The following is a 24,571-nucleotide window of genomic DNA, read 5'->3' on the forward strand; positions in this document are numbered from 1 at the left end:
GTCTAATAATTTAACAAATGCTTAGGTGGATGTCATTCTGAAAAATGGCCTTCCAAGAGCAATGCCAGCACAGCTCAGGCACTGATTAAATGGTTCTGACATAATTGCCAGTTCAGAAGAATCATGACAGCCACTACTCACACAATTTTGGAGTGAAAACTATTGAAAAGAGTCACATGGGAAAAGCATTGGAAAAGCAATTATGGAGAATCATTTATTTATTTTATGGGAACACTGATGTCAAATATTGGCAGATTTTTAAAAAAGCATTAAAATTATCTGACCAATGCAGTAGTCATAGCTAGTACTCAAACACATAAATTTAAAAATTTTATTTAGTGAAAAACAGATCAAATTCCACGTTCTGCAGCGTATCCGAGGTTCTTTAAAATGGTTAAGGGGTCAACATTAATGAGCTCTGTGCCAAACTATAAACAAGAAGTCCAACATGGAAATTGGATATCAAGACCCTAAACAAAGCATAAACCGCTGAAAACTCCATACAGGATTTAGTCCCCACCAACAAAGCATGAAACAGCATGACAGTGAGCAACACTGGTGAGCTTAATGCTCCATCTATTGGGAGAAGTACTAGTGCTACCTGGTGCTCCTGAGTACAGTGACAATGGTTTCAAGCACACTGGAGTAGGTCAGTTGCCTCCCCATTGCAGAGGAGCTGGGGGATTGAAAAAAAAATGTTACTGGACCGCATGCTGACAGTCAGAACTAATGTTTAGAGGAATTTCCAAAGGGCAGAGGAAAATGGGCAAACCATATGGGGCTTTTGAGCAAACTGCTTTTCCATCAGTTCTGAATTGTTTGGCGAGCTCCATTTTCTCCTCCTTTCTGCTCATCAGACTTACAGGACAAGTCGTATTGTTTCTAAATGCTGTCAGTCTTGAATTGCAAATGTAACTTATAAAAGACCCATATATACCAATGATTCCTACCGTACTGCTGAACCCCCACAACCTCTGATGCCTGAGAATATGTTTTTACTGGGAGGATCTTGTTTAAAAATTAGAGCTTTTAGACAAAGTTCTGAAGGTTCAGCAATGCAATGAAAACAAGAAGGAACAGGAGCTGTGGAGGAAGATGCATGGACCTGGCTGAAGTCTAGGCTTTGGGTCAGTGACAAAAGAGAAGATGAATGATGAGCCTAGGGCAGTAGCAAAGGAGAGGTAACTGAGCAGAGGGTATGGAACCTATAATCCCATCTTTCAGAACCACTGCAATTCACAGAGGGAAAATGAGCCAGCAGTCAGGGGCTCACATAAAGATCAAGACTAGAGAGATCTATAGAATCAAAGTAAATTACAGATATTCACTCCATTTTACATGAACTTCCTATATAGGGAAGAAAAGGTAGGGTGGGGGAGAAGCCTAAGAACAAATGGAAGAAACATCTCTTACAAAATAAGGTGATAGAAATGCATTCGAATCTATCATGAACCACAACAAACTAAAAATGTACTAAGTGGTAACATGGTAGAATTTAAACGTAAAAGCTGTGAGACTTGATTGAAATACTAAAATCTAGCTGTATGTTATTTATGAGACACCACTAAAATAGAGGGGTTGAAAATATATTCTAGAAAAAATACTAATTAGAAGGAAACTGGCAAAGTTATATTGAAATTAGACAAAATAAACTGTAAAGAAAAACATTACTAAAGATAATTCTATCAGTGCTTAATGATAAAATGTTAAATTCACTTTAAAAGATAGCAATTCTAAACTTGTATTTTCCTTATAACTTAGCTCCAAAATATATTACCTCTTTCAACACACTTCTTTCAGTAACTGATAGATTAAATAGACAAAAATTAAGTATACAGAAAATGTGAACAAAAGCTTGATCTAAAAAATATATAAAACACTGTGCTCAACATTGTTTTTAAGAATACATAAAATATTTAAGAAAACATTATGTATAAGGCTCTAACTAATGTTCACAAATTGCAGTGAATGTTCTGATTGTATATAATGCAATCAACTTGGAAATCATTAATAAAAAGATAAAAATCTTCCAAGCACTGAGAACTAAAATATACACCCATAAACTCACATGCTTCTAAATAATTCATGGGTCAAATAATTCATATTAAAAACTAAAAATATTTAATAGTCAATGATAATAGAAATACTGTCAAACTTACTGGATGCAGGGCAAGTGTTACTTAGAGGAAAATCAATGCTTAGAGGAAAAATCAATACTCTCAAATCAATGTTTATATTTGAAAAAAAGAGGGCAAGTTAATGTGTTTAGCACCTCATTTAAAAATAAGAAAAGAATAAACTCAAAGAAAGTAGAAGGAAATTAATAAAGAACAGTATTAAAAGAAATTTAAAAAAATGTAATATTAAAGATCAACAAAGACAAAAGTTATTTCTTTTTCTTTTTTCTTTCTTTCTTTCTTTTTTTTTTTTTTTTTTTTTTATTGAGGCAGAGTCTTGCTCTGTCACCCAGGCTTGGAGTGCAGTGGCACAATCTTGGCTCACTGCAACCTCCACCTCCCAGGTTCAAGCGATTCTCCTCTCCCGAGTAGCTGGGATTACAGGCGCCCCACCACCACGCCCAGCTAATTTTTTGTATTTTTAGTAGAGATGGGGTTTCACCATGTTAACCAGGATGGTCTCAATCTCCTGACCTCAGGTGATCCACCTGCCTCGGCCTCCCAGAGTGCTGGGATTACAGGCGTGAGCCACTGTGCTCAGCCGACAAAAGTTATTTCTTTGAAAAGATTAATAAAACTGACAAACGTCTGGCAGGAATGCTAAAGGAAAAAAGAAGGCATAAATAAACTATATAATTATGAAAAAGGGATAAAGAAACATGAGTAGAAACAAATTAAAAAGATAAGAATATATTAAGAAATACATGCCTCTAAATAAAAAAGATAAAATGTAGAAATTCATATGAAAATATTAACTATCAAAATTAACTCAAGAAAAATGAGAAATCTGTAACAGTCCTATTAACTACTGAAAAAAATTAGTAATCTAAAATTTTAGTATGGGGAAATTGCCAGATCTAGCCAGTTTTACAGGTGACTTTTAAACACTTAAGGGAAAAATAATTTTAAGAGAATAAAAAAATACAGAATGTGATTCCACTCATTTTAAAAAGCAGATATTATTTTAATTCTAAAATCACAATGTGAAAATATAATAAGGATAATTAACAGATTAGACTCGCCTATGAACATGAATGAAAAATGATCAGTTAACAGCACTCAGCAATGTTTAATATATATCATGACCAAGTTAGGTTTATCCCAAGGATGAAGGGTTGGCTTTTTGGTATATAATAATAATATTAATTATATAAATCACATATATGTTATATTAACTTTCTATGTTAACATACCAAAGAAGAGAAATCAAATAATTATTTTGTATCTCAAAAAATGCTAAAAAGTATCCTATCAAATCCAGTATCTATCCATGGTAAATAATATAAATAAACCAGGAATTAAAGGGAATTTCCTTAACCTAATCATAACTGACAATCTATTAAGGGTACTTGTCAACCTAAGTTTTTAAAACATTTCATGTAACATATATATTGTGAAATGATTACCACAGTCAAGTTAGTTAACACATCTTATAACCTAATTTAGTTACTTTTGTGTGTGTGGTGAGAACATTTAAGATCTACTTAAGTCTCAGCAAATTTCAAGTATGTAATACAGTATAATTAACTATAGTCACCATGCTGTACCATGCTGTACATTAGTTTCCCGGAACTTCTTCATCTAATAACTAAAGTTTGTACCTTTTGACCAACATCTCCATTTCCTCTAACCCCCAGCCCCTGGCAATCATCGTTCTACTCTGTTTCTATGACTTTTTTAGATTCCACATGTAAGTAAAACCATACAGTGTTTATCTTTCTCTGACGTATTTCATTTTGCATAACGTCCTCAAGGTTCATTCATGTTGTTGCAAATGGCAGGGTAGACTTCTTTTTTTGTGGCTGAATAATATTCCATTGCATATATGCACCATAATTTCTTCATCCATTCATCTATTGATAAACATTTAGGTTGTTTCCATGTCTTGGTTATTGTGAATAATGCTGTAATGAGCATTGGAGTCCAGATGTCTCTTTAAGGTGCTTCTATTTTTAACCTTTTGTGGAATCTCCACACTGTTTTGAATAATGGTGGTAAAAAATTACATTCTCACCAACAATGCAGAAGAGTTTCTTTTCCTCCACATCCTTGCCAACACTTAGGTTGATTTGTCATTCTGAAAGGTGTGAGGTGATATCTCATTGTGGTTTTGATTTGCATTTCCTTGATGATTAGTGATGTTAATCACCTTTTATTATACCTATTGACCATTTGTATATCTTCCTTGGAAAAATGTATCCGGTTATTTGCTCATTCTTAAGGATTTTTTTTTTTTTTTGCTATTGAGTTGTATGAATTTCTTATATATCTTGGATATTAACCCTCTTATCAGATATACGGTCTTCAAATATATGCTCTCATTCTGTAGGTTGCTTTTTCTCTTTGTTGATTGTTTCCTTTGCTGTGCAGAAGTTTTGTACTTTGATATAAACCTACTTGCTACTTTTGGTTTTGTTGCTTGTGTCTTTGTTTCATATCAAAAATGTCATTGACTGCTTTGTAGTGGGTCCTAAGAAAACAAACAAACAAAGAAAAAAACATTGCCAAGACCAATGTCAGGGGGTATTTCCCTAGGTTTTCTTCTAAGAGTTTTACTGTTTCGGGTCTCATGTTTAAGTCTTTGAAAAATTTCAAGTTAAGTTTTGTGAGTATAAGAGAGCAATCCAATTTCATTCTTTTGCATGTGCATATCTAGTTTCCCCAACACCATTTATTGAAGAGATTATCCTTTCCCCATCGTGTATTCTTGGCACTCTTGTAAAATATTAGTTGATCATATATGCATGAGTTTATTTCTGGGCTCCTAATTCTGTTCCATTGGTCTCTGTGTCTGTTTTTATGCTAGGATCATACTAATTTGATTACTGTAGCTTGCAATAAAGTTTGAAATCAGGGAGTCTAATGCCTATAGTTTTATTCTTTCTTAAGATTGCTTTGGCTATTTGGGGTCCTTTGTAGTTCCATACAAATTTTAGAATTTTTTTTCCTATTTGTTAAAAAATGCCATTGGAATTTCAATGGAGATTGCACTGAATTTATTGGTCAGTTTGGGTAATATAGGCATTTTAACAATATTAAGCCTTCCAATCCATGAACATGGGATATCTTTCCACTTATTTGTATCTTCAATTTCTTTTATAAATGTTTTCTAGTTTCCAGTGTATAGATCTTTCACATCCATGGTTAAATTTATTCTAAGTATTTTTATTCTTTTTGATGCTATTATAAATATGATTTTTCCTCTTCATTTTCAAATAGTTTGTGTATAGAGGTAAAACTGATTTTTGTATGTTTATTTTGTTTTACTGATTAATTTATTAGTTATAACAGTTTCTGGTGGAGTCTCTGAGGTATTTCTATATATAAGATCATGTTACATATAAACAGAGACAATTTTGCTTCTTCCTTTCCAATTTGGATGCCTTTAATGTCTTGTTCTTGCCTAATTGCTCTGGCTTGGATTTCTAGTACTATGTTGAACAGAACTGGTGAGAGTGGGCACCTTTGTCTTGTTAGAAGAAAAGCTTTCAGCTTTTCTTTGTTGAGTATGTTAGCTGGAAACTTTATATATGGCCTTTCATATATGCTGAGGTATATTCCTTCTATACACAATTTGTTGAGAGTTTTTATCATGAAAGGACTTTGAATTTTGAGAAATGCCTTTTCTACATATATTGAGGTGATCATATAATTTATATGCTTCATTCTCTTAATGTGGGGTATCATATTTATTGATTTGCATATGTTGAACCATCCTTGCACCCCAGGGATAAATCCCATTTGATTATGGTGTATGATCCTTTTAATGTGCTGTTGAATTTGGCTTGCTAGTGTTTTGTGGGTAATTTTTGGATCTACATTCACTGGGGATATTGGTTAATCCTTTTTCTCATAGGGTCCTTATCTGGCTTTGGATCAGGGTAATATTGGCCTTGTAAAATGAGTTTGGAACTGTTTTCTCATCTTCAACTTTTTTGGAAGCATTTGAGAAATACTAGCCTTAATTCTTCTTTAAATGTTTGGTAGAATTCACCAGTAAAGCCATCTGGACATGAACTTTTCTTTGTGGGAGATTTTTGATTAGTGATTGAATCTCCTTGTTATTGCTATATTTGAATTTTCTATTTCTTCATGAATAAGTTGTACGTTTCTAGGAATTTACCCAGTTCTTCTAGGTTATCCAATTAGTTGGCATACTTTAATCTTATCAAACCAAAAGATGTATAGGATTTATAAAGAAGATTTTGAAGCTTTATTGAAAAACATTAAAGAAGATCCAAACAAATGGAGGCATAAACCATATTAATGGATAGGAACAGCCAATACTGCCAAGAAGACAATTCTCCCAAGATTTATAAATGCATCCCATGCAATTTCAAACAAAACTATACAGAGTTTTTCCTAACGCTGACTGAATTGTCCATGTTTCCCATGGCCTTGGTGATTCTAAAATTATGGAAACACAAATACTGAGAATTAACAACATGTTTCTACAGAAGAAAGGAAAGGTAGGCAATAAAAGAGCTTAGACACATTAGTAGGAGACAAATAAAAATACTCTAGTGGATAAAGATGCAAAGGATACGAACAATTCACAAAAGAAAATTTTCACATGGTCAGTAAACATATGAAGACATGTATAGCTTCAAATGGAACAATAAGGAAATAATCTTTTTTCACTCATCAAATTGGCAAAGATCTTTTAAAAGTTTAATAGCCATTTTAGTGAGGAATTGAAGTAACCATTCTTACAGAGTGCTGATGCGAATGTGAGCTGATGCAACCTTCATGAAAACAGGTTGTCAAAACAGGAGTATGTAATGAATCTTAAGCATTTTATATACTTCGAACTAGTAATTTCACCTCTTGAAATACATCTTTAGAAAGCAATGGAGGTAAATCTTAAGAGTTATTTATAGCAGTGTTCATAGCAAAGATAAAGGAAACATTTGGGATATAATATTAAGTGTAAAAATAAGACATGAAACTCTTTGTGTTAAGATTGTAATGCCTTAAAATATTAGGCAGAAAATTATTGAAAATTGATACTGAGTTATAGGTGATTTTTTTAATGCTTTCTTTAAAATTTCCAAATTTCTTTTAAAAATTATATTTTTCTCTTAAAAGAAAACAACAAAATTGGGCCTGGAAAGCTTTAAAAACAAATTAAATACTCCATACTCTTACAACTATTTTTCATCATTAAAATGGAGAAAAAAAATAAAAGCAACCATTCTCTTTAGGCATATAAATTATGTTAATTGGATTTATAGTATATTCTCTTCATGTTTCAAGAAGTAAGCTTAAAATACACTTAGTAATCAGCCAAGTAAAATATTTTGGCCATAAAATTGGCAAGGAACTCACATGCATAATTACCTAAAGCACATAAATACAATACATATAAAAACATATGCTGCGTATTTATAATTAACACTGAATACATTACAATTATTCAGTATCTAATATAGTTTCCCTGAAGTAAACAGATAAAAGGTTTTCCATGTCTCCCTAAAGGGCGATAATAGAAGATAAAGGGAGTGAAGAAGTTTTTAAAATCTATAGCATAATGAATAATATGGGTGAATTCTTTTTTTTTTGTTTTGTTTTGTTTTTGAGACAGAGTTTCACTCTGTTGCCCAGGCTGGAGTGCAGTGGTATGATCTCGGCTCACTGCAACCTCCGCCTCCTGGGTTCAAGCAATTCTCCTGCCTCAGCCTCCCAAGTAGCTGGGACTACAGGTACCTGCCACCACACCTGGCTTATTTTGCTATTTTTAGTAGAGGTGGGGTTTCACCATATTGGCCAGGCTGGTCTCAAACTCCTCACCTTGTGATCTGCCCACCTCAGCCTCCCAAAGTGCTGAGATTATAGGCATGAGCCGCGGCACCCAGCCAATTTGATTATATTTCAATCATGGACATAAAAGTACTTTATTTCAGAAGAGACAATAGAAATTGGAAAAGTCAGCATATTCCCTTTCTTTTCTGTGACATGACTGGTCAAAAACATGGGCTCTAATTCAATATTACTGTGTTCTGAATGATACATGTGACAATAATATGAATTTATACATTGTAAAATGTCAAACATTAAGTAATTCAAAACATTTAGTCCACATTATTTCCTTATCATTCACGATTCTTTTTTTTTTTTTGAGTGGTAGCAAGGTTTATAGTGAAGAGCGAAAGAACAAAGCTTCCACAGCGTGGAAGGGGACCCAAGCGGGGTTGCCCATGATTCTTAAGAACTGGGTGAGTAGGGATTAGAGACATCATGGAATCATAACCACATTTCAGACACTGTGAGAACTTGATACAAAAGTGTGCTAATACTATGACCTTATCATCTCAATGCAGACTTCCCAGTGTTTTGGAGATGGGGTGTGGGTTAGAAGTGAGATTCGGAAGAGGCTGAAATGAGGGGAGACAAGAGGAAGAAAAGATAGGAAGGGCACATCGGGATAGAAACCACCTCATTCAGAAACTTGGAATAAAATCAGAACCAGCCACAGAGAACCAGAGAAGTGCCTGTGGATCATACGTGATGGCCATGTCCCCACACAGATCTCCAACAGCCAGTTAGTGTCGCCCACTGAAAAACATTCCATCCATGAGAATACGCCCATCAAACTGGAAATCCAGCATCTCTAAGGAGACCGTACTACTGCTAATATCAGAGACATTTTGTGAGTAGTTGCTGTCACAACTGATGGAAGTTGCTTCATGGAAGTTCCGTGATTTCCTCAATGTTCCAGTGTTAGAGAGTTCGTAGAGAGGAACCATGACCCACATTTGCCTTCTGATTCCTAATCCACTGTCCTTTCTATAACACAGCACTGTTCTTTGAAAAAAAATTGACTTTTCAACTGGTTATTTTTTGTATCATTCAATCAAAGCATAAGGTGTTATCTTGGCTCTGCCATGAGGTTAATAAGATTGTCAGTTATTTTGTATCATTCCACTGAAAAAAGATCATCAACTTCCAGAGAAGATTTTTTAGAAAACCTTGGGCTTTCATGCCCAACTCACGTTTACAAACTTGTCTTCTTCTTCTCTTCTCCCTTCTTCCTGCTGCAGGGTTGGTTGGCAGCCAAGCAATAATCCAGGAGAGCAGCACATGGAATCCATGGCTCTCAAGACCTGTAGCTTGGTTTTAGCCTAGAACTGGTCATGTCAGATGAGCCAGGATGGCGGATATCTTCAGAATGATTTTCCTGCATTCCTCAGACAATGAGAAACTAGCGCAGGGAGGAGCAATGTTGCAGGGACCTCATGTCACAGAGCTGAGACCCTGAGTGAGATTAATGGACAGCATCTGCTGCTGCTGAGCTGCTGAAACACACCAGAATTGGCGCTGTCAACGGGGCCCCAGGCTGGATAGGTCCTCTGCCAAAGAACAAATCGCTGCTCAAAGCAAACACAACAGCGGAGAGGAAAACTAACATTCCTGCCTTGAAATCACAAGTCACATCAATAAAACACAAGGTTATTTCCATAGGTCTGTGTCTTCATGGAGTTTCATACAGAAGTCATGTGCTTCAGTAGAAAGAACACAGGCTTTGTGTTGCTCCAGCCTGCCTGCAACTCTAGACAGGACAGCCTGGGGCGAGTTACTTAAATTCTGACTCATTTTCTCATCTGGAAAATGGGTTTGATAGTAATGTAATAGCATTGTGGTTAGAAATAAACATCTCTGTGTGTGCTGTGTGTGTAGATGTGTACTCTTTTTTTTTTTTTTTTTTGAGATGGAGTCTTGCTCTGTCGCCATGCAGGAGTGCAGTGGTGCGATCTCAGATCTCTGCTCACTGCAACCTCCACCTCCTGGGTTCAAGTGATTCCCCTGCCTCAGCCTCCCGAGTAGCTGGGACTACAGGTGCACACCACCATGCCCAGCTAATTTTTTGTATTTTAGTAGAGACAGCGTTTCGCCGTGTTGGCCAGGATGGTCTCGATCTCCTGACCTCGTGATCTGCCTGCCTCGGCCTCCCAAAGTGCTGGGATTACAGGAGTGAGCCACCACGCCCAGCCTGGTGTGTTCTTTGTACAGTGCCGATATAGTAGGTGTTAGACAAGGGCAGGTACCCTCAACATCATGAAAGTTCTAGCAGCCAAGCAAGACTTATGGAAAGTCCACCCCTCAAAGCCTCACTTGCCTCTGAAATGCCTTTATGAGCTGTGAAACTGTCTATGATGATATAGAGTTTCTTTGTTGGAATAGTCATGTTATGAAATGCACTAGAGTCTCATGTAAATAATCCTACATTGCTTCTATTAGCGGTTGGTAAGAGATAGGAAAAGCCAAAGTGCTTTTTCTCCTCTCACACATTCAGCCCAGCACAGAACACTGCTGTCATCAGACGTGCAGGATTTTTTCCACACCAAACAACTCTCCAGTGGACATCAACTCCGTTTCCTCTCATTCGCTTCCACTCTGACACTTTCTACCTGGAGTCAGATCCCATAGGCTGAGGCCTCAGTCCCACAAGATGGCAACCCCCTGCTTCAGATGCCAGTCCCCAGTAGTAGGTTGTCATCTATACTATCAATCAAGGTTCCCATGACATCCTCCTTAGGTTTAATTTATTCACTAGAGCAGCTCACAGAACTCAGGGAACACACATTTACTGGTTTATTATAAAGGATACAGGCAAGCAACCACACGAACAGGTGTGTAGGACTGGGTATGGGGCCAGGACGCCAAGCTTCCATGCCCTCTGTGGATGTGCCACCACCCAGCACCTCCATGTATATATTCAGCAGCCCAGAAGCTCATCACAGCTTGTTCGAGTTTTTAGAGAGTGTGATCTCTAGCTGCCTCTACCCCTCTTCACTGGAGGTTGGTGTGTGGGGCTGAAAAAGTTCCAACTCTCTAATCATTAGGTTTTTCTGGAGACCCACCCCATCCTGAGGCTAGCTAAGGGCTCCTCCACTCTAAGTCAACACTAGCATCAAGTTAGATTTTAGTAAAAGATGCTCTTATCACTCATAAAATCCCAAGGGTTTTAAGAGCTCAGTGTCAGGAACCAGGGACAAAGACCAAATATATTTCATTCCTGCCACAAGGTTAAATAAGAAATGTAAAGCAAACATTTATTAAAAATGTCCATCCTCAGCTGGGAGTGGTGGCTCACACCTGTTATCCTAGCACTTTGGGAGCCCTAGGCAGGTGGATCACTTGAGGTCAGGAGTTCGAGACCAGCCTGGCCAACATGGTGAAATCCTGTCTCTACTAAAAATACAAAAATTAGCCGGGTGTGGTGGTGCATGCCTCTAGTCCCAGCTACTCAGGAGGCTGAGGTGGGAGAATCTCTTGAACCCGGCAGATGGAGGTTGCAGTGAACCCAGACTGTACCACTGCATTCCAGCCTGGGCAGCAGAGTGAGACTCCACCTTGAAAAAAAAAAGTCTATCCTCAAATTTTTAAACAGGTTGGCTTTCAATAAGTAAAATGACCAAATGGAACATATCTATGCTTTCCATTTTTAGGTGATCAGTATTGATCAGGTTCAAGTTGGTCCATACAGTTTTTCTGACTGGATACCCTTAGCCCACCCGATCCTATATGATGATTTGTAACATTCTGAGCTTGTATTTTTTAATAGTTCTATATCCATCCCTATCATTTCCCCAGGAACAGGTGTATGTGTTTAAATATGCAGAAATCAATTCATCAAATATGAATTACAAGGTGTAACTACATAGAAATCAATTCAGCACATATTCAGTATTGTTTGTCAAATACGTACTGAATAAATCAATTAATATATTGCCTACTATATTATCAGTTAATATATTGCCTACTGTATTATCAGTTAATATATTGCCTACTATATTATTCAAACACAGAGCTGTGAGACTGTAGGGGGAATGGTTGTTTCTGGTTGGGATCAGGGACAGCTTGGGGGGCAGTCACATCTGAGCTGTGTCTAAAGGGATTTGGCAAGTGAAGGAGGAGCTAAAGTCACGGCCAGGCAGAGGCCACAATCTGCAGCATGAGCCCTGGAGGCCTGGAGGATGGCAAGGTGGCGAGTACATGAGCAGAAGCAGAGCACAGCCTGCATGGTGGGAAGCATCTGCATTACAACGAGAGTCTGAAACACAGAGTGAGGTCTTGACACAGAGGGCTGAATGTGCTATGCTGAGGTTCTTATTTTTGGAAAGAATCCGTGGCATAGTTTTCAGCATCAGTCAAACATGATAACATCCATGTCTTACAAAGAAAACTGGTTGCAGAGTCTGGAACAGATTTGAAGGGGAAAGACTAGGTAGGAAGACAAGTCAGGGGACTCTTCCGATGGCACAGACAAGTGATCAGGGCAGGCCCTAGGGGAGGGAAAAGAGGGCAGCCACTGAAAATGGGGAGGAGAGAGAGAGCAGTTGGGACTTGAGCCTGCTGGTGTGGAAATGAGGGAGCGGCAGGGGCAATGGCAACCGTGAAATATCTAGTTTGACCATGTTAGTGGGGGGTGACAGCATCAAACTAATCAAAAGCAGGACCAGTACCAGACACACATAAGGTCTGCAGATGCTGGCACACGGGCACGTTCACTATCCTTTCTGGGCCAGGTCCTCCAAGAAGGCACTTGTGGCTAATGGCATCTGACACTAAAAGCATGTTAACAAGTGGGAAAATTGCTTAACTTCTTTCAGGTTAGATAAAGAAAATTGTAATAACCAGCTTCAAAATGGAAACCAGACAGTTGCCTAGAAGTGCTTCACACAAATAGGAAAATATCAACTGCCATGAATTATCATCAGCGGGAGCATGGAGAGTTGTAGGAAATAACAATTTTTAATCTAATTTTCTGAAGTCTGAGCTTGTATATGATGTCATCAGAGGCAAGGGCAAAAGAAAACTGTATAAAAAATTAGCTGATGTGAAAGAGGCCCCAAAAGCAGGCAGACTGAGTGAAGCAGGCAACACATAAAACACACTTTTCTATTGGTACTTTAGAAAAAAAATAAACCAAATATTCATGTCAAAACCAACTCTCTATTGCATTATTTAAAAATATGCAGAAACTTTCACCCACTAAGAAAGTACCCATAAACACATACACCTTACTTGCCCAAATAGCTTGAAGCCATCTCAAAATTTCAGAGAGAAGTGTTTATCATTTTCTTATGGACCTGGCTCACCAGCACCATAATAATTAAAGGAAAAAAGAACGTCAAAAATCACTTGGCTGCTTCAGCCATTGGAGACACAGCTGTGTGATTCTTAATGCATTTACAGTGCCTGCCAGTGCCTCCCCACCCCCAGCTCCCCATCCTTAGCCTTCAATGGTTTTGTTTTGTTTTGTTTGTTTTGTATCCTATGGGACAGAAAACAACCTGCACTGATTGTGCCAATTGATTGACTCAGCTGGTCCCTCGAAATATGAAGCAGGAACTGAAAAGCACATCTGAAAAGTGTGTGGGCTGGAGGTGAGGGAAGGGGCGCCTCCCCCTCTGGACTGCACACAGAATCTATGAACCAGCTGTGCACAGGCAATGTTCTGTCAGCTGAGTAACACAAAGCGCCTTTGATTCCACCTGCCCCTGCTTCTTTGTGCAAAAGCCAGCGAAGGGGCTGCTGTGCACCATTCTGAAAAGTCGTCTAGAAGTGTGTGCAATTCTCCCTCTGCCGATCAACTCCCAACAAGGGGGAGCCCAGGTGCCCAGGGCGCCTTCCTCCCGCGCCCTGCTGCTGGGCTGGTCTCAAAATTCCAGGGCCTGTCCTCCCCAGCTCAAGGCCTTTCCCATGGAAGGGCATCTGAAGGGAGGGAGTCAGAACTGCGATCTCTGCAGAGAGCAGGTGGCTTTCTGGGAGTGCTTTTTGTAGGATATGCTGGTGCTATGGTTTGAATATGGGTTGCTTGTCCCCATCAAAACTCATGTTGAAATCTGGTCCCTGGTGTGGCAGTGTTGGGAGATGGGGCCTAGTGGGAGGTGTTCGGATCAGGGGAGTAGATCCCTCACGAATGGGTTGGTGCCATCCTCATGGTAATGAGTGAGTCATGCTCTGGCAAAACTGGCTTAGTTACCACAAGAGCAGGTTGTTACAGAGCAATTCCAGGAGGTGGTTCATGCCTGTAGCTCCAGTACTTTGGGGGGCTGATGTGGGAGGATCACTTGAGTCCAGGAGTTCAAGATGAGCCTCAGCAACATAGTGAGACTCTGTCTCTACAAAAAATTAAAAAAGTTAGCTGGGCTTGGTGGTGCGTGCCTGTAGTCCCAGCTACTCAGGAGGCTGAGTGGGATGATTTCTTGAGCTGAGGAGGTCAAGGCTGTAGTAAGCTATGATTACACCACTACACTCCAGCCTGGGCAACAGAGTGTCTCTTAAAAAAAATGAAAAAAGCAATTCTCCTTCTGTTTGGTCCTCTCTCACTGCACGTGTCCACTTCCCCTTTGACTTAGCACATGGCCCTCACCAGAAGGCAGTGCCATGCTTCTCTCCTTCCCAGCTTGCAGAACCTTTTTTCTTTACAAATGACCGAGCCCCAGGTATTCTGTTGTAGCCACATTAAACAGACAAGAACAGCTGGCTTCACTGAGGTAGGAGGCAAGTAAATAAGAGGGAGATCTGGGGTCAGACAGGGTGGCTCACGCCTGTAATCCCAACACTTTGGGAGGCCAAGATGGGCAGATACCTGAGGTCAGGAGTTCGAGACTAGCCTGGCCAACATGGTGAAAAACTCTACTAAAAATACAACATTAGCCAGGAGTGGTGGCATGTGCCTGTAGCTCCAGCTACTTGGGAGGCTGGGTTGGGAAAATCACTTGAACCCAGGAGGCGAAGGTTGCAGTGAACTGAGATGGCACCACTGCACTCCAGCCTGGGTGGGCCACAGAGTGAGAATAAGTCACACACACACAAAGAAAGCAAGATTTTAGAGTGCAGGTGAGACATTTTAATAATAATTTTTTCTTAAGTTGCCACAGCTTTGTCAAATATAGACAAAGGCAGCAAATAAAACACTGAGCTTGGATTTAACAAAGTCAGCTGTTTTACTTAGAAAACGGGGGAAGGATAAGAGGTGGGGGGATATACAACTCATATGTTTAAAAAAGACCTAAAAGGAGCTACAAGGAGACAGACGTGTTTAAAGAAAATCCAGGTTCCTCAGAAAACTTTGTAGGCTGTACCTAATTCTGAAGATTCTGGCATAATGTTTTCCATTCCCCAGTTTAAACTGAGCTAAAAAACAGTCTTCACATTCAACTATAAAATTAATTACCAGTGTTTGTGCCCAGGAGAGAGGCATAATATAAGAAAAGTAGGTGGGGCCGAGCACAGCAGCTCATGCCTATAATCCTAGCATTTTGGGAGGCTGAGGCAGGCAGATTACTTGAGGTCAGGAGTTTGAGACCAGCCTGGCTAACATGGCGAAAATCCATCTCTACTAAAAATACAAAAATGAGCCGGGCATGGTCGTGCAAGCCTGTAGTTCCAGCTTTCAGGAGGCTGAGGCTTGAGTATCGCTTTAATCCAGAGGTAGAGGTTGCAGTGAGCTGAGACTGTGCAACTGCACTCCAGCCTGGGTGACAGAGCAAGACACTGTCTCAAAAACAAAACAAACAAAAACAAAAAAAGTACGTGGAATAAAGATAATGCTTTTCTTAATATATTTAGATACATACATGTACACACACACTTTTTTTTTTGAAGAATAGGATGCAAAGAGTTACTTCAGTCTTTGATACGTTTCAGCTCTAGTAATTGGAAATCATTTTTTTGCACCCCAGAGTGACACTATTAGCTAATAAAATAGTACCATCTGTGTTTTTCAGGACATCCTCTCTGGAAGTAGCCTTCAATTGACATCCTTTCTTTATCTTAATTTTACAGTTATAGCAAAACATATTCTTTCAGAATAATTTGGCTGTTTTCCTACTTAAGGTTGTCTTTCTGCTTGGATCCCCAAAGGGACTTAGAATCAGTTCAAAAATTGAGGCATAAAAAAAATAATCGAGCCATCAACAAGGTCCTTTGGGGACTGCAAAAGGGGAGGAACTCACTCTCCACTCGCACAGGATCACCACAATGTTGGACCTGACATGGTATCAAGCCACTTACAAGGGGTGCAACACACCCTTGTCTAGGGCTGGGTGTGAGGGTTCAGGGCAGAGCTGCAAATGTCCCTGTTCAACTCTAGCTGAGAAAGGCCCAGAAGTCTGCGTGGGGCAGGGTGGCTGAGTCTGACCTGTCTGTCCCTCGTGAGTGAAGCGCTCTCTCTTCTACTTTTCTGGGAAGCCCAAAGGTTTCCCCCAGAGGCTTAGCACAGACTGCCCTTTGCTTGTCAGAGGAACCAGGCAGCAATTCTCTCACAGCAACATAAACAAACTTGCCCTTTCTGCTCTTTCTCCTCTCCTGGAGAGGTCCCTGCACCACTCTCTGTTGACAACATGCCATTTTCTGTTCAATTCAGCATGTTTACTTCTTTATTGTGATTCATGTCTGAGTTTCTTTTGAATCAAATTATTGCATCTCCCTGGTGAGAGGTGCCATATGACTACCTTGTTAGAACAAAATCAAATAAAAAACCTGCACTGAGCTCTGCTCCATCTCATCCCCACCACATGGTATGCTCTTGTTTGGACATACTTCTGTCGGCTACTTGATCAGTAACGAATCCTTCTGGTGTTTAGGCCAATTTTGAGACACTGCTGTCTTGAAAACGATAAAGAAGAATTGGTTGAAACCTGTTCAGCAGAGAGAACATCACTACTTCAAAAAAATTTTACAACATAAATGACTGGCTTTTCCTGATATATACAGATTGAAGAAGACCAGAAATGCCGATGGGATGATTACACAGAGTCACAGCAACAACCAGAGCCATTCTTTAGATTTTATCCCCAAAGATGCTTCAGTACTGAAGTAATTCACTGCTTCAACAAGTCTTGAAGCCAAGCATTCCACGGCATTTTTGAATAGAGATAGAACAACAAGAACTTTTAAAGTAAATACACATTCCCTTTCTCCTTTACTTTTTTGGGGTATTACCTTTTAAGCATTGCCTGTGTGCCTCATACAAATAATATTTTAAAATTGAGCTGTTCAGACTAAATAGCTCTCCATCCAAGTACAGGAATGAGACTCAGGCTATTTGAGTCTTTCTTCTCTTTTACTACTTCTATAATGATGTCCAAACCTCTCAGTGTGACACAGGAGGTGCTTTTGGTGACTGGAGCCCTGACCACCCTCATCCCACAGACCAGCCCGTCCTGGGACTCAGGCATATAGAACTCCTGCTATTTCCCCAGAGAACCCCATTCTCCTGCTTTTGGGTCTACCTGGATGGCTACCCTCTTTCACCTTCTCTTGGTCAACTCCCACTCGTCTTCCAAGAGAGAAGTCATCCTTGCTCTTGGCTGGCTCAGGTGACCCCATTGGCCTTCAGAGTATGCCTGTGCATCTCTCTTAGAGGGTGTGGGGTTTGACTGGACAAACTACAGTCATTACCTGGCCGCCTTCTCCTGCCCTGTCAGCTTCCCCAGGGGACAGCGGAGAAGCAGTTCTCCTCTCTGTATCCCTGGCGCCATGTACAGTGTATGATTGGTAAAATTAAACTCTTCCCCAAATCCTACTTTGCCAAAGACACCAATGCAGCAACCAATAATTTTTTAGGAGGATTATGCAGTCTAGAGTTATAGTATTCCTTAGGACTCTCCAACCTAGATATGGAAATACTATTACAGCAATAAAACATGACAGCATATATTTCTTAAAATTTATTTTCTCAGTTCTTAAACTCTTAATCCATAGAATCAAGTCTGCCTATTTATGTGTAAGTTACTTGTTAATGGGAATTTTTGATGATATATGGTACATGGTAAGAAAATTATCCAGCCCTGGAGATGAAGCAAAAGTATAACCCCTTTCCATAACATGTGGCTCACTCTATCCTCAGACTGCTATGCGCAAGAGATGAGAGTTTTACTGAAACCTCAGTATAACAAAGTTTCCCTATAAACGACATGGTGTCAACTTCTGCTCTTGGTCTTATTATACATTAGTATTTTTTTCTTTTACTACCTAACACTTCAAATGAACACTTACTATATGCCAGATATAATTCTAGCACCTACATTAAAATGATTTACTCCTCACAACAACCTTTTGAGGTTGAGACTATAATTATTCTATTTATAGATTTGGAAACTGAGGCCCAGAGAGGTTAGATAACTTGCCGAAGGTCACACAGCTAAGAAGCAGAGCTGAGTTTGAATACAGGCAGTCTGGTGCCAGAGCCTGTGTTCCAAACCACAGCCTCTCAGTATCTGTTGGGTGGGATGGCCTCACTGAATAGCACAGAGACTCCCACTACACCAGTTAGCACTCAACACTCTTGACTCTGGGTGTGTGTTAATGAAAAGGATGCAGACTTTACAGCATGATGGAAAGAGGTCTGTTTTATTAGAGGTCTAAAAACTACATAAACTTCAAAAAAATAACTGTTTAAGGATTTGCCAGATTCTCATGAGAATAACACCTCCCTGGGGTTAGAGAAAGTGGGACATATGAGTACCTGCAGTCTGGGACCTTTCACTCCACCACCAGTTCCCAGAAGCCTGGCTGTGCCTCCATCAAGACCAGAGCATGTCATTCCATGACACACGCTTCTTAGGGGGCGTCCCCTTCTCCCTGCAGCCATGGCACAGGCATGCCCGCCCACCATCACCACTCCTCACTTCCCTGTCATCTTCCCCACTAGACGACAACATCAGCATCCCTCCAGGAGGGCAGCACAAGGGGCACGGTACTCAGTGACGGGATTATTCCTAACAGAACTGCCCATTTCATACTTCCCCCAATATCTCCTTCCTATTTGTTCCTGATATCATCTGTAGTATATGTGTTTTGTTCATTATTTCCTTTCCTTCTTTTTTTTTAAATGAACAATGGCTTTAGGGTTTAAAAGTATTCACTTTTTGGCAGTCCTCTCTGATCACGGAATAGCTAAAATGAGAAAAAGTTTTCTGCAATCTAGTTAATGAATACAACACTTTATTTTGAGAACGAAAGTAGTTGTCAGTCATAATATGGTTCAAATTAGTATATAATATTTCAGTTTATACTTATAAATCATATTTATTCAAAAGATCTGAATGGGAAATATTTTCTACATTTTTCAAATATGCATTGTCTGTAGCATGTTATAGGAAGTAGGTATTTTTAAATAGTCCATGGAAAATTGGGCTCAGGTTATTTCATGAATTGTTATTTAAGCCTAAAACTAATCTCTTTGACATTAACATCTTTAATAAACATTTCAGTAATATCTGCATTCAGAATATTGGATAGAACCTAGACATCATCCCTATTCATTAGGCTTATATTTTCTCAATAACCTAATTTTGTCTTTCATACGATATTAAGCTTTTGGAAGTCTTACTCTTAATCCTATTAATTCCTAAGCTAGACTTTAAAAGTGCATGAGGAAATATGCAAAGGCAGTCAATTTCACTGAATTTACACATTGAATTGCTAAAGATAAATCTAAGAATTTCAGGGTTGCTAAAATGCAGAACTTCAACTGAAAATATTTTCTGGACTTCAATCAAACCCTGGAGCACGGTCTGGATGGGATTGTTTGGCTTCACAGTCTTCTGAACTGAGGTCACTGGCAATACACCAGGATGCACATGCTAGCAGAGCAAAGTGTGTCTATGTCTGCTTTGGACCAAAGCCTTATTCCTAAAAGAAGTGTAGCACAGGCTCCGCCAACAGTGGTACCATGTGTTGCTTTGACTGCTGTAATGAATCTTTGATGATCAAGCTTGGAAAAAGAGCTAAACCCAAGACAATGCAGTGTCTGGGGCATAAAATGAAGTGTTGTGAGTGTGCCCACAAGAAGAGAAGAAACAGAGTTGGAAACTCACAGACTATCCAGGTGGTAGAAACAGATTTCAAAAACACTCTAATTCCAGACAAGATGTTTCCCAACTCTGAGCTAGTTAGGTGAATATGAGACCAGAACCACATTCTAAGGTTTAAAAAAACCACATGTCTACATAATCCTATTTTTACTCTGAGTAAGCATGCTACTTTAACTTCATCAATGACTGCGGACTGATTTTAATAACATAAAAAAGCAATCCAACTTTCCTGTCCTGCTCCCTGTGCCCCACACCACCCACTCAAGGGATGGCATGCTTCTTTGAATTAGATTTCTTCAATCAATTAATTCTCTTCAATTCTTGAATGACCTTCTGACAGAATTAACTAATGGCACAGGGTGTGAAAGGGGTAAGCCCTGTATTTTATGTATTCGGAGAATATCATTATTCCCAGAAATGTCCCTGACAGCTGCCCACACAAGAGCCCAAGACAGTGGCATGCTCTCTGGGCTGGCTGGACAGTAACAGCTGTCACTGCCATGACAATAGCCAGTCCCTGTACTGCTGTCTGATCTCCACCACATGACATTGCTGGTTGGTCTATAATTGCTTTAAGTGGACAGTTTCTTCCTGAGATAATGACTACAAAATCATTAGGATTTAATATCATAATTACAGGAAAAGCCAAGAAAGGTGATCAAGAATGGGGAGGGAGACATGAACTAAAACTTAATTCTGCCAGAGGGAAGAAGAAAAAAAGGGAAAAAAAACAGGATGGGGAGGGGAAGAGACCCTGGTAAATTTGTTTTCATTGTGTATTTGTGCAGAATAAGGTAAAAGGCAAAGCATTCTTCCTTTTTCCATGTAACGCATGTGAACTTCTTGGTAACAAGTTTTACTATCAGATGAAAGTGGATCCACGGATAAAATACAGTCGGCCTTGATATCCTAGCGTTCTGCATCTGCAGATTCAATCAAATGCGGATTGAAAAGAATATATATAATATCTTTGGGATGCAAAACCCATGGATCTGGAGGACTGGATTTTTGGATTCTCAGGTTTCACAGGGCTCACACCGGGACTTGGACATATACTGGGGTCCTGGAACCAATCCCCCAGAATACTGAGGGACAACTGTACTTCATCTCTTTCTGGCATCTCTCGGGGCAGGGGGTTTTCTCTGGCTTTCTGATTGAGTTGGGAGCACAGTACCTGGCATGGAATCCAAGAAGGAATGGGAAAGCCCTGGCACAGAGCTTGTGCTCACCTCGTATTCCTCCTTGAAGCCGTAGCCCTCCGCACACTTCATCTGTGTGATGTGCTGAAGGAGGTCTGCCACCCGGATGGCGGGGTGGAGCTGCCCAGTCTGATAGGGCACGTCGGCCGGCTCTCGCTTCTTGTAAGTATGGGACTGCACCAGGCTGCTGGTATCGCTGGCCATTGTGTGGGTTTCATCTAGGAAAAGAAGGCCAGGGAGAAAATGAGGGAGAGCCAGGGAGCTAGGTCGGCATCACTGAGAATGCTAAGAAGCTGGCTCCTGGCATCCCCTCACCTAGGGGTGCAAAATTCCCTACGATGGCTCAGCAAAAAAGAAAAGTTAAATGTTTAGAAATTTAAATGGGGTTGGCAATACTGATAAGAATGCGCAGAAATCTTTCTTTTACAAAGCAGTCCAAACGATATATTGCTTTCACAAAGCTAATTGAGAAGAGCCCTTTAGCCTTCCAGTGCTAAAGTTTGTGAAAGTTTCAACCTGAAACTTTATCAAGACCTGGTGCAAAACCAGTCTTGTATTCTTTGAAACATTAGTTCAGTAGTTCGTATGATGACATAAATAAACTCTGCACAAATGTTCTGTGAGCAAAATAAAAGTGCACAAAATGGTGTGGCTTATAAAGCTAGCAATGGAAATGGGGACTTAATACATGAAATCAAAGAAGAATGGAAAAATAAAAGGGAACCTGGTTTGGGGATAACATTTTGATGAATCACTTTGCATGCTCTGGTATCAGAAAGCTTGACAAAATGTTGTGGACCAACACATCACACATGGAATGTTCTACAAAGGCAAACATGCAGGCCAGCACAGAGCAGCACCAGCTGGCTTTGTCAGAATCTACCAGTAAGACACACACTCCCACTCCCTCCACAACTCTTCCATGGGGCGAATCGGGGAACTTACCATTTATTGGCACTTTTAAGAAGATACATATCAGGAGAAAAAAGGAGGAGAAAAAGGAAACAGGGCATAAGCAATAGTACTGCGTGCATAATTACAGGTAGTTTTTATTTTATGCTTTAACTTTCCAGTTAAGTTTTCTATTCAGAGGTGGTCAGAGGGCGAAGCCTCAATTCTTCCATCACGTTAGGATGGAGGCATTGAATTTAAGTACTCGATAACAAAAAGGAGGTTAAAATTAGCATCATCATTGCTTTTCATCCCCCATGAACCAAGTCATGTCTAAATAAGTCTTATTTGTATTCAACACATTTTCTCATTTAAATTTCTTGAACAAGTCAACCAAATTGTACTATAAAATTAATGTCAAAATTTGGTCAAAGAAGCCTAAAGAGGCTCTATTTTAATGGAGGCCTACTAGAAAATTAGGTTAATGAACTGCAGAAATGGTACCTATTAAAAATGTCTTATGCAGGGAAATGCTATTAGATTAAGAATTCCACATTCTACAGGTTAACTCATTATAATGCTGAATCCCTTTAGCAGTTTTATGATTGAGGATGGGTGTTGTCAAAATATAATGCTAAAGTCACTTAAAATGAGAATGTTATATAAAACATATAAAAGATATATTCAAGTTTTAAAAATTACCAGATTGTATATCAATAGGGAATTCAGCTATAGTTATTCATAAGTTATTTATTTTTTACGGAGAAGTTCAGCTCTGAAGAAAATTTAGTCCAAGGGTGCTTGATGAGCAGGGCCTGGTTTGGGAACCTCACTTCTATCTGCATCGCAAAGCACCTGGGGATGCATGGTATGAAAGGTGGTACACAAGTGTGTAGCTATGTTGCTGTTGCTGAAATGGCACCTGGATCACTACAACGTGGCTAAAGACACAAAGACAAAATAAAAAAGGGTGGTAAGTTGATCTTATGATTTTTGTTTCATTTGGATTTGCTTTGAAATTTAGCAATTCACATGTTCCCATTTTAACAGTCACAAATAAACCTGGAAATTTTCACATCAGATTTGCTTGCTGGCAACTGCCAAGCTTTATAAACTGGGATACAGGAACCCTGCTGAAGTACCGAATCCCTTGAGCTTTGAGCCACTCCAGCAGGAAGTTCTGTTCTTTATACTAAAATAAATGGAACATTAATTAGTTTCCCCTCTGTGCCTCTCTCATTCTCTCAGTTTTGTATCTTATGGGATGAACATAATTAACATGCCCTTCATGGTGGGCTGACCTTCTAAACTTCCCAGAAGTGATCTGGGTCCTTCACGTGGATACAGCAGCAACCTAGCAATGCTCTGATCCCAGGGCTAGATATTCTTGGAAGTTTTAAATCCATAAAGCTACATCAACTGTCACTGTTGTATGTAATCATCCTGTGCTGCATTATGCCATCTTGGCCTCATTACTAGTGTGGAACACGTCTTCAAGCATTTAAACACCACCAAGTCCATGAAAGAAGAGCCCTATTATCTAGTACATGCATAGGGAAGAGGGAATAGAAGGCTTCTTGTGTGCTGCTATGAAATTGGGTCACTTATACTACTAGACATTCTTGATTCCACTAAAATTAGTGATTAATTTTCTCTAACTTAAAAAAGAATTATTATTGATAAAATATATTACTTGTCATTAATTTCCTTTATGTGTTTAAAAGTTATCCATCAACAATTTTTTTTCTTTTTCTTTTTTTTTTTTTTTAGAGACAGGGTCTTTCTCCATCATCCAGGCTGGAGGGCAGTGGCTCTATCATAGCTCACTGCAGCCCCAAACTCCTGGGCTCCAGCAATCCTCCTGCCTCAGCCTCTTGAGTAGCTGGGAATACAGGTGTGTTCCACCATGCCTGGCTAATTTTTTATTATTATTATTTTTTGAAGAGATGGGGGTCTCCCTATGTTGCAGAGGCTGGTCTTGAACTCCTGGCCTCAAGCGATCTTCCCGCCTTGGCCTCCCAAAGTGCTGGGATTACATGCTTGCACTATAGTGCCTGGCCTCAACATTTTTTTAAATTAAAAATAATGCAGAAGAGCACATTAGAAATAAAGAAACAAAGCTTCTCACTAATAGTTTTGATGGTTTTCTAAGAACTGAAAATTAATTCTACCTATATTCTTTATGAATTATCTTGAATTTTTAACAAACTAGCTGAAAAACCTTAAGTTGAAATGGATGCAATATATTTGAGGTAGGGTAGGTTCTATCTATCTATCTATCGATCCATCCATCCATCCATCCGTCCATCCAGCTATCCAACCATCCATTTAATCATCTACATTTTTCCAAGCAAATGAAGTAAAGATATACTCCAGCTCTATACATTAGGGCTGGGCACCTTAGCATGAGAGAGGTGGAGCTGAAGGTGCCAGAGAATTTAATTGTGCTGAGCTCTGACTCACAGCAAGACAT

At 39.5% G+C, this 24,571-nt stretch overlaps 1 protein-coding gene across 14 annotated transcripts in view; it reads right to left on the reverse strand.

The window, feature by feature from the left end:
- The window catches only part of PTPRM (protein tyrosine phosphatase receptor type M), an 826,360-nt gene that overhangs the window by 131,707 nt on the left and 670,082 nt on the right, over positions 1–24,571 (reverse strand). For all 14 annotated transcript variants that reach the window (XM_512029.7, XM_009433655.5, XM_009433656.5 and 11 more), the window contains one exon: positions 21,238–21,425. In XM_512029.7, the coding sequence (XP_512029.4) occupies positions 21,238–21,425 (188 nt within the window). The remainder of the gene's footprint in view (positions 1–21,237; positions 21,426–24,571) is intronic.

Source organism: Pan troglodytes, chromosome 17, assembly GCF_028858775.2.
Source record: "Pan troglodytes isolate AG18354 chromosome 17, NHGRI_mPanTro3-v2.0_pri, whole genome shotgun sequence".
Taxonomy (NCBI): domain Eukaryota; kingdom Metazoa; phylum Chordata; class Mammalia; order Primates; family Hominidae; genus Pan; species Pan troglodytes.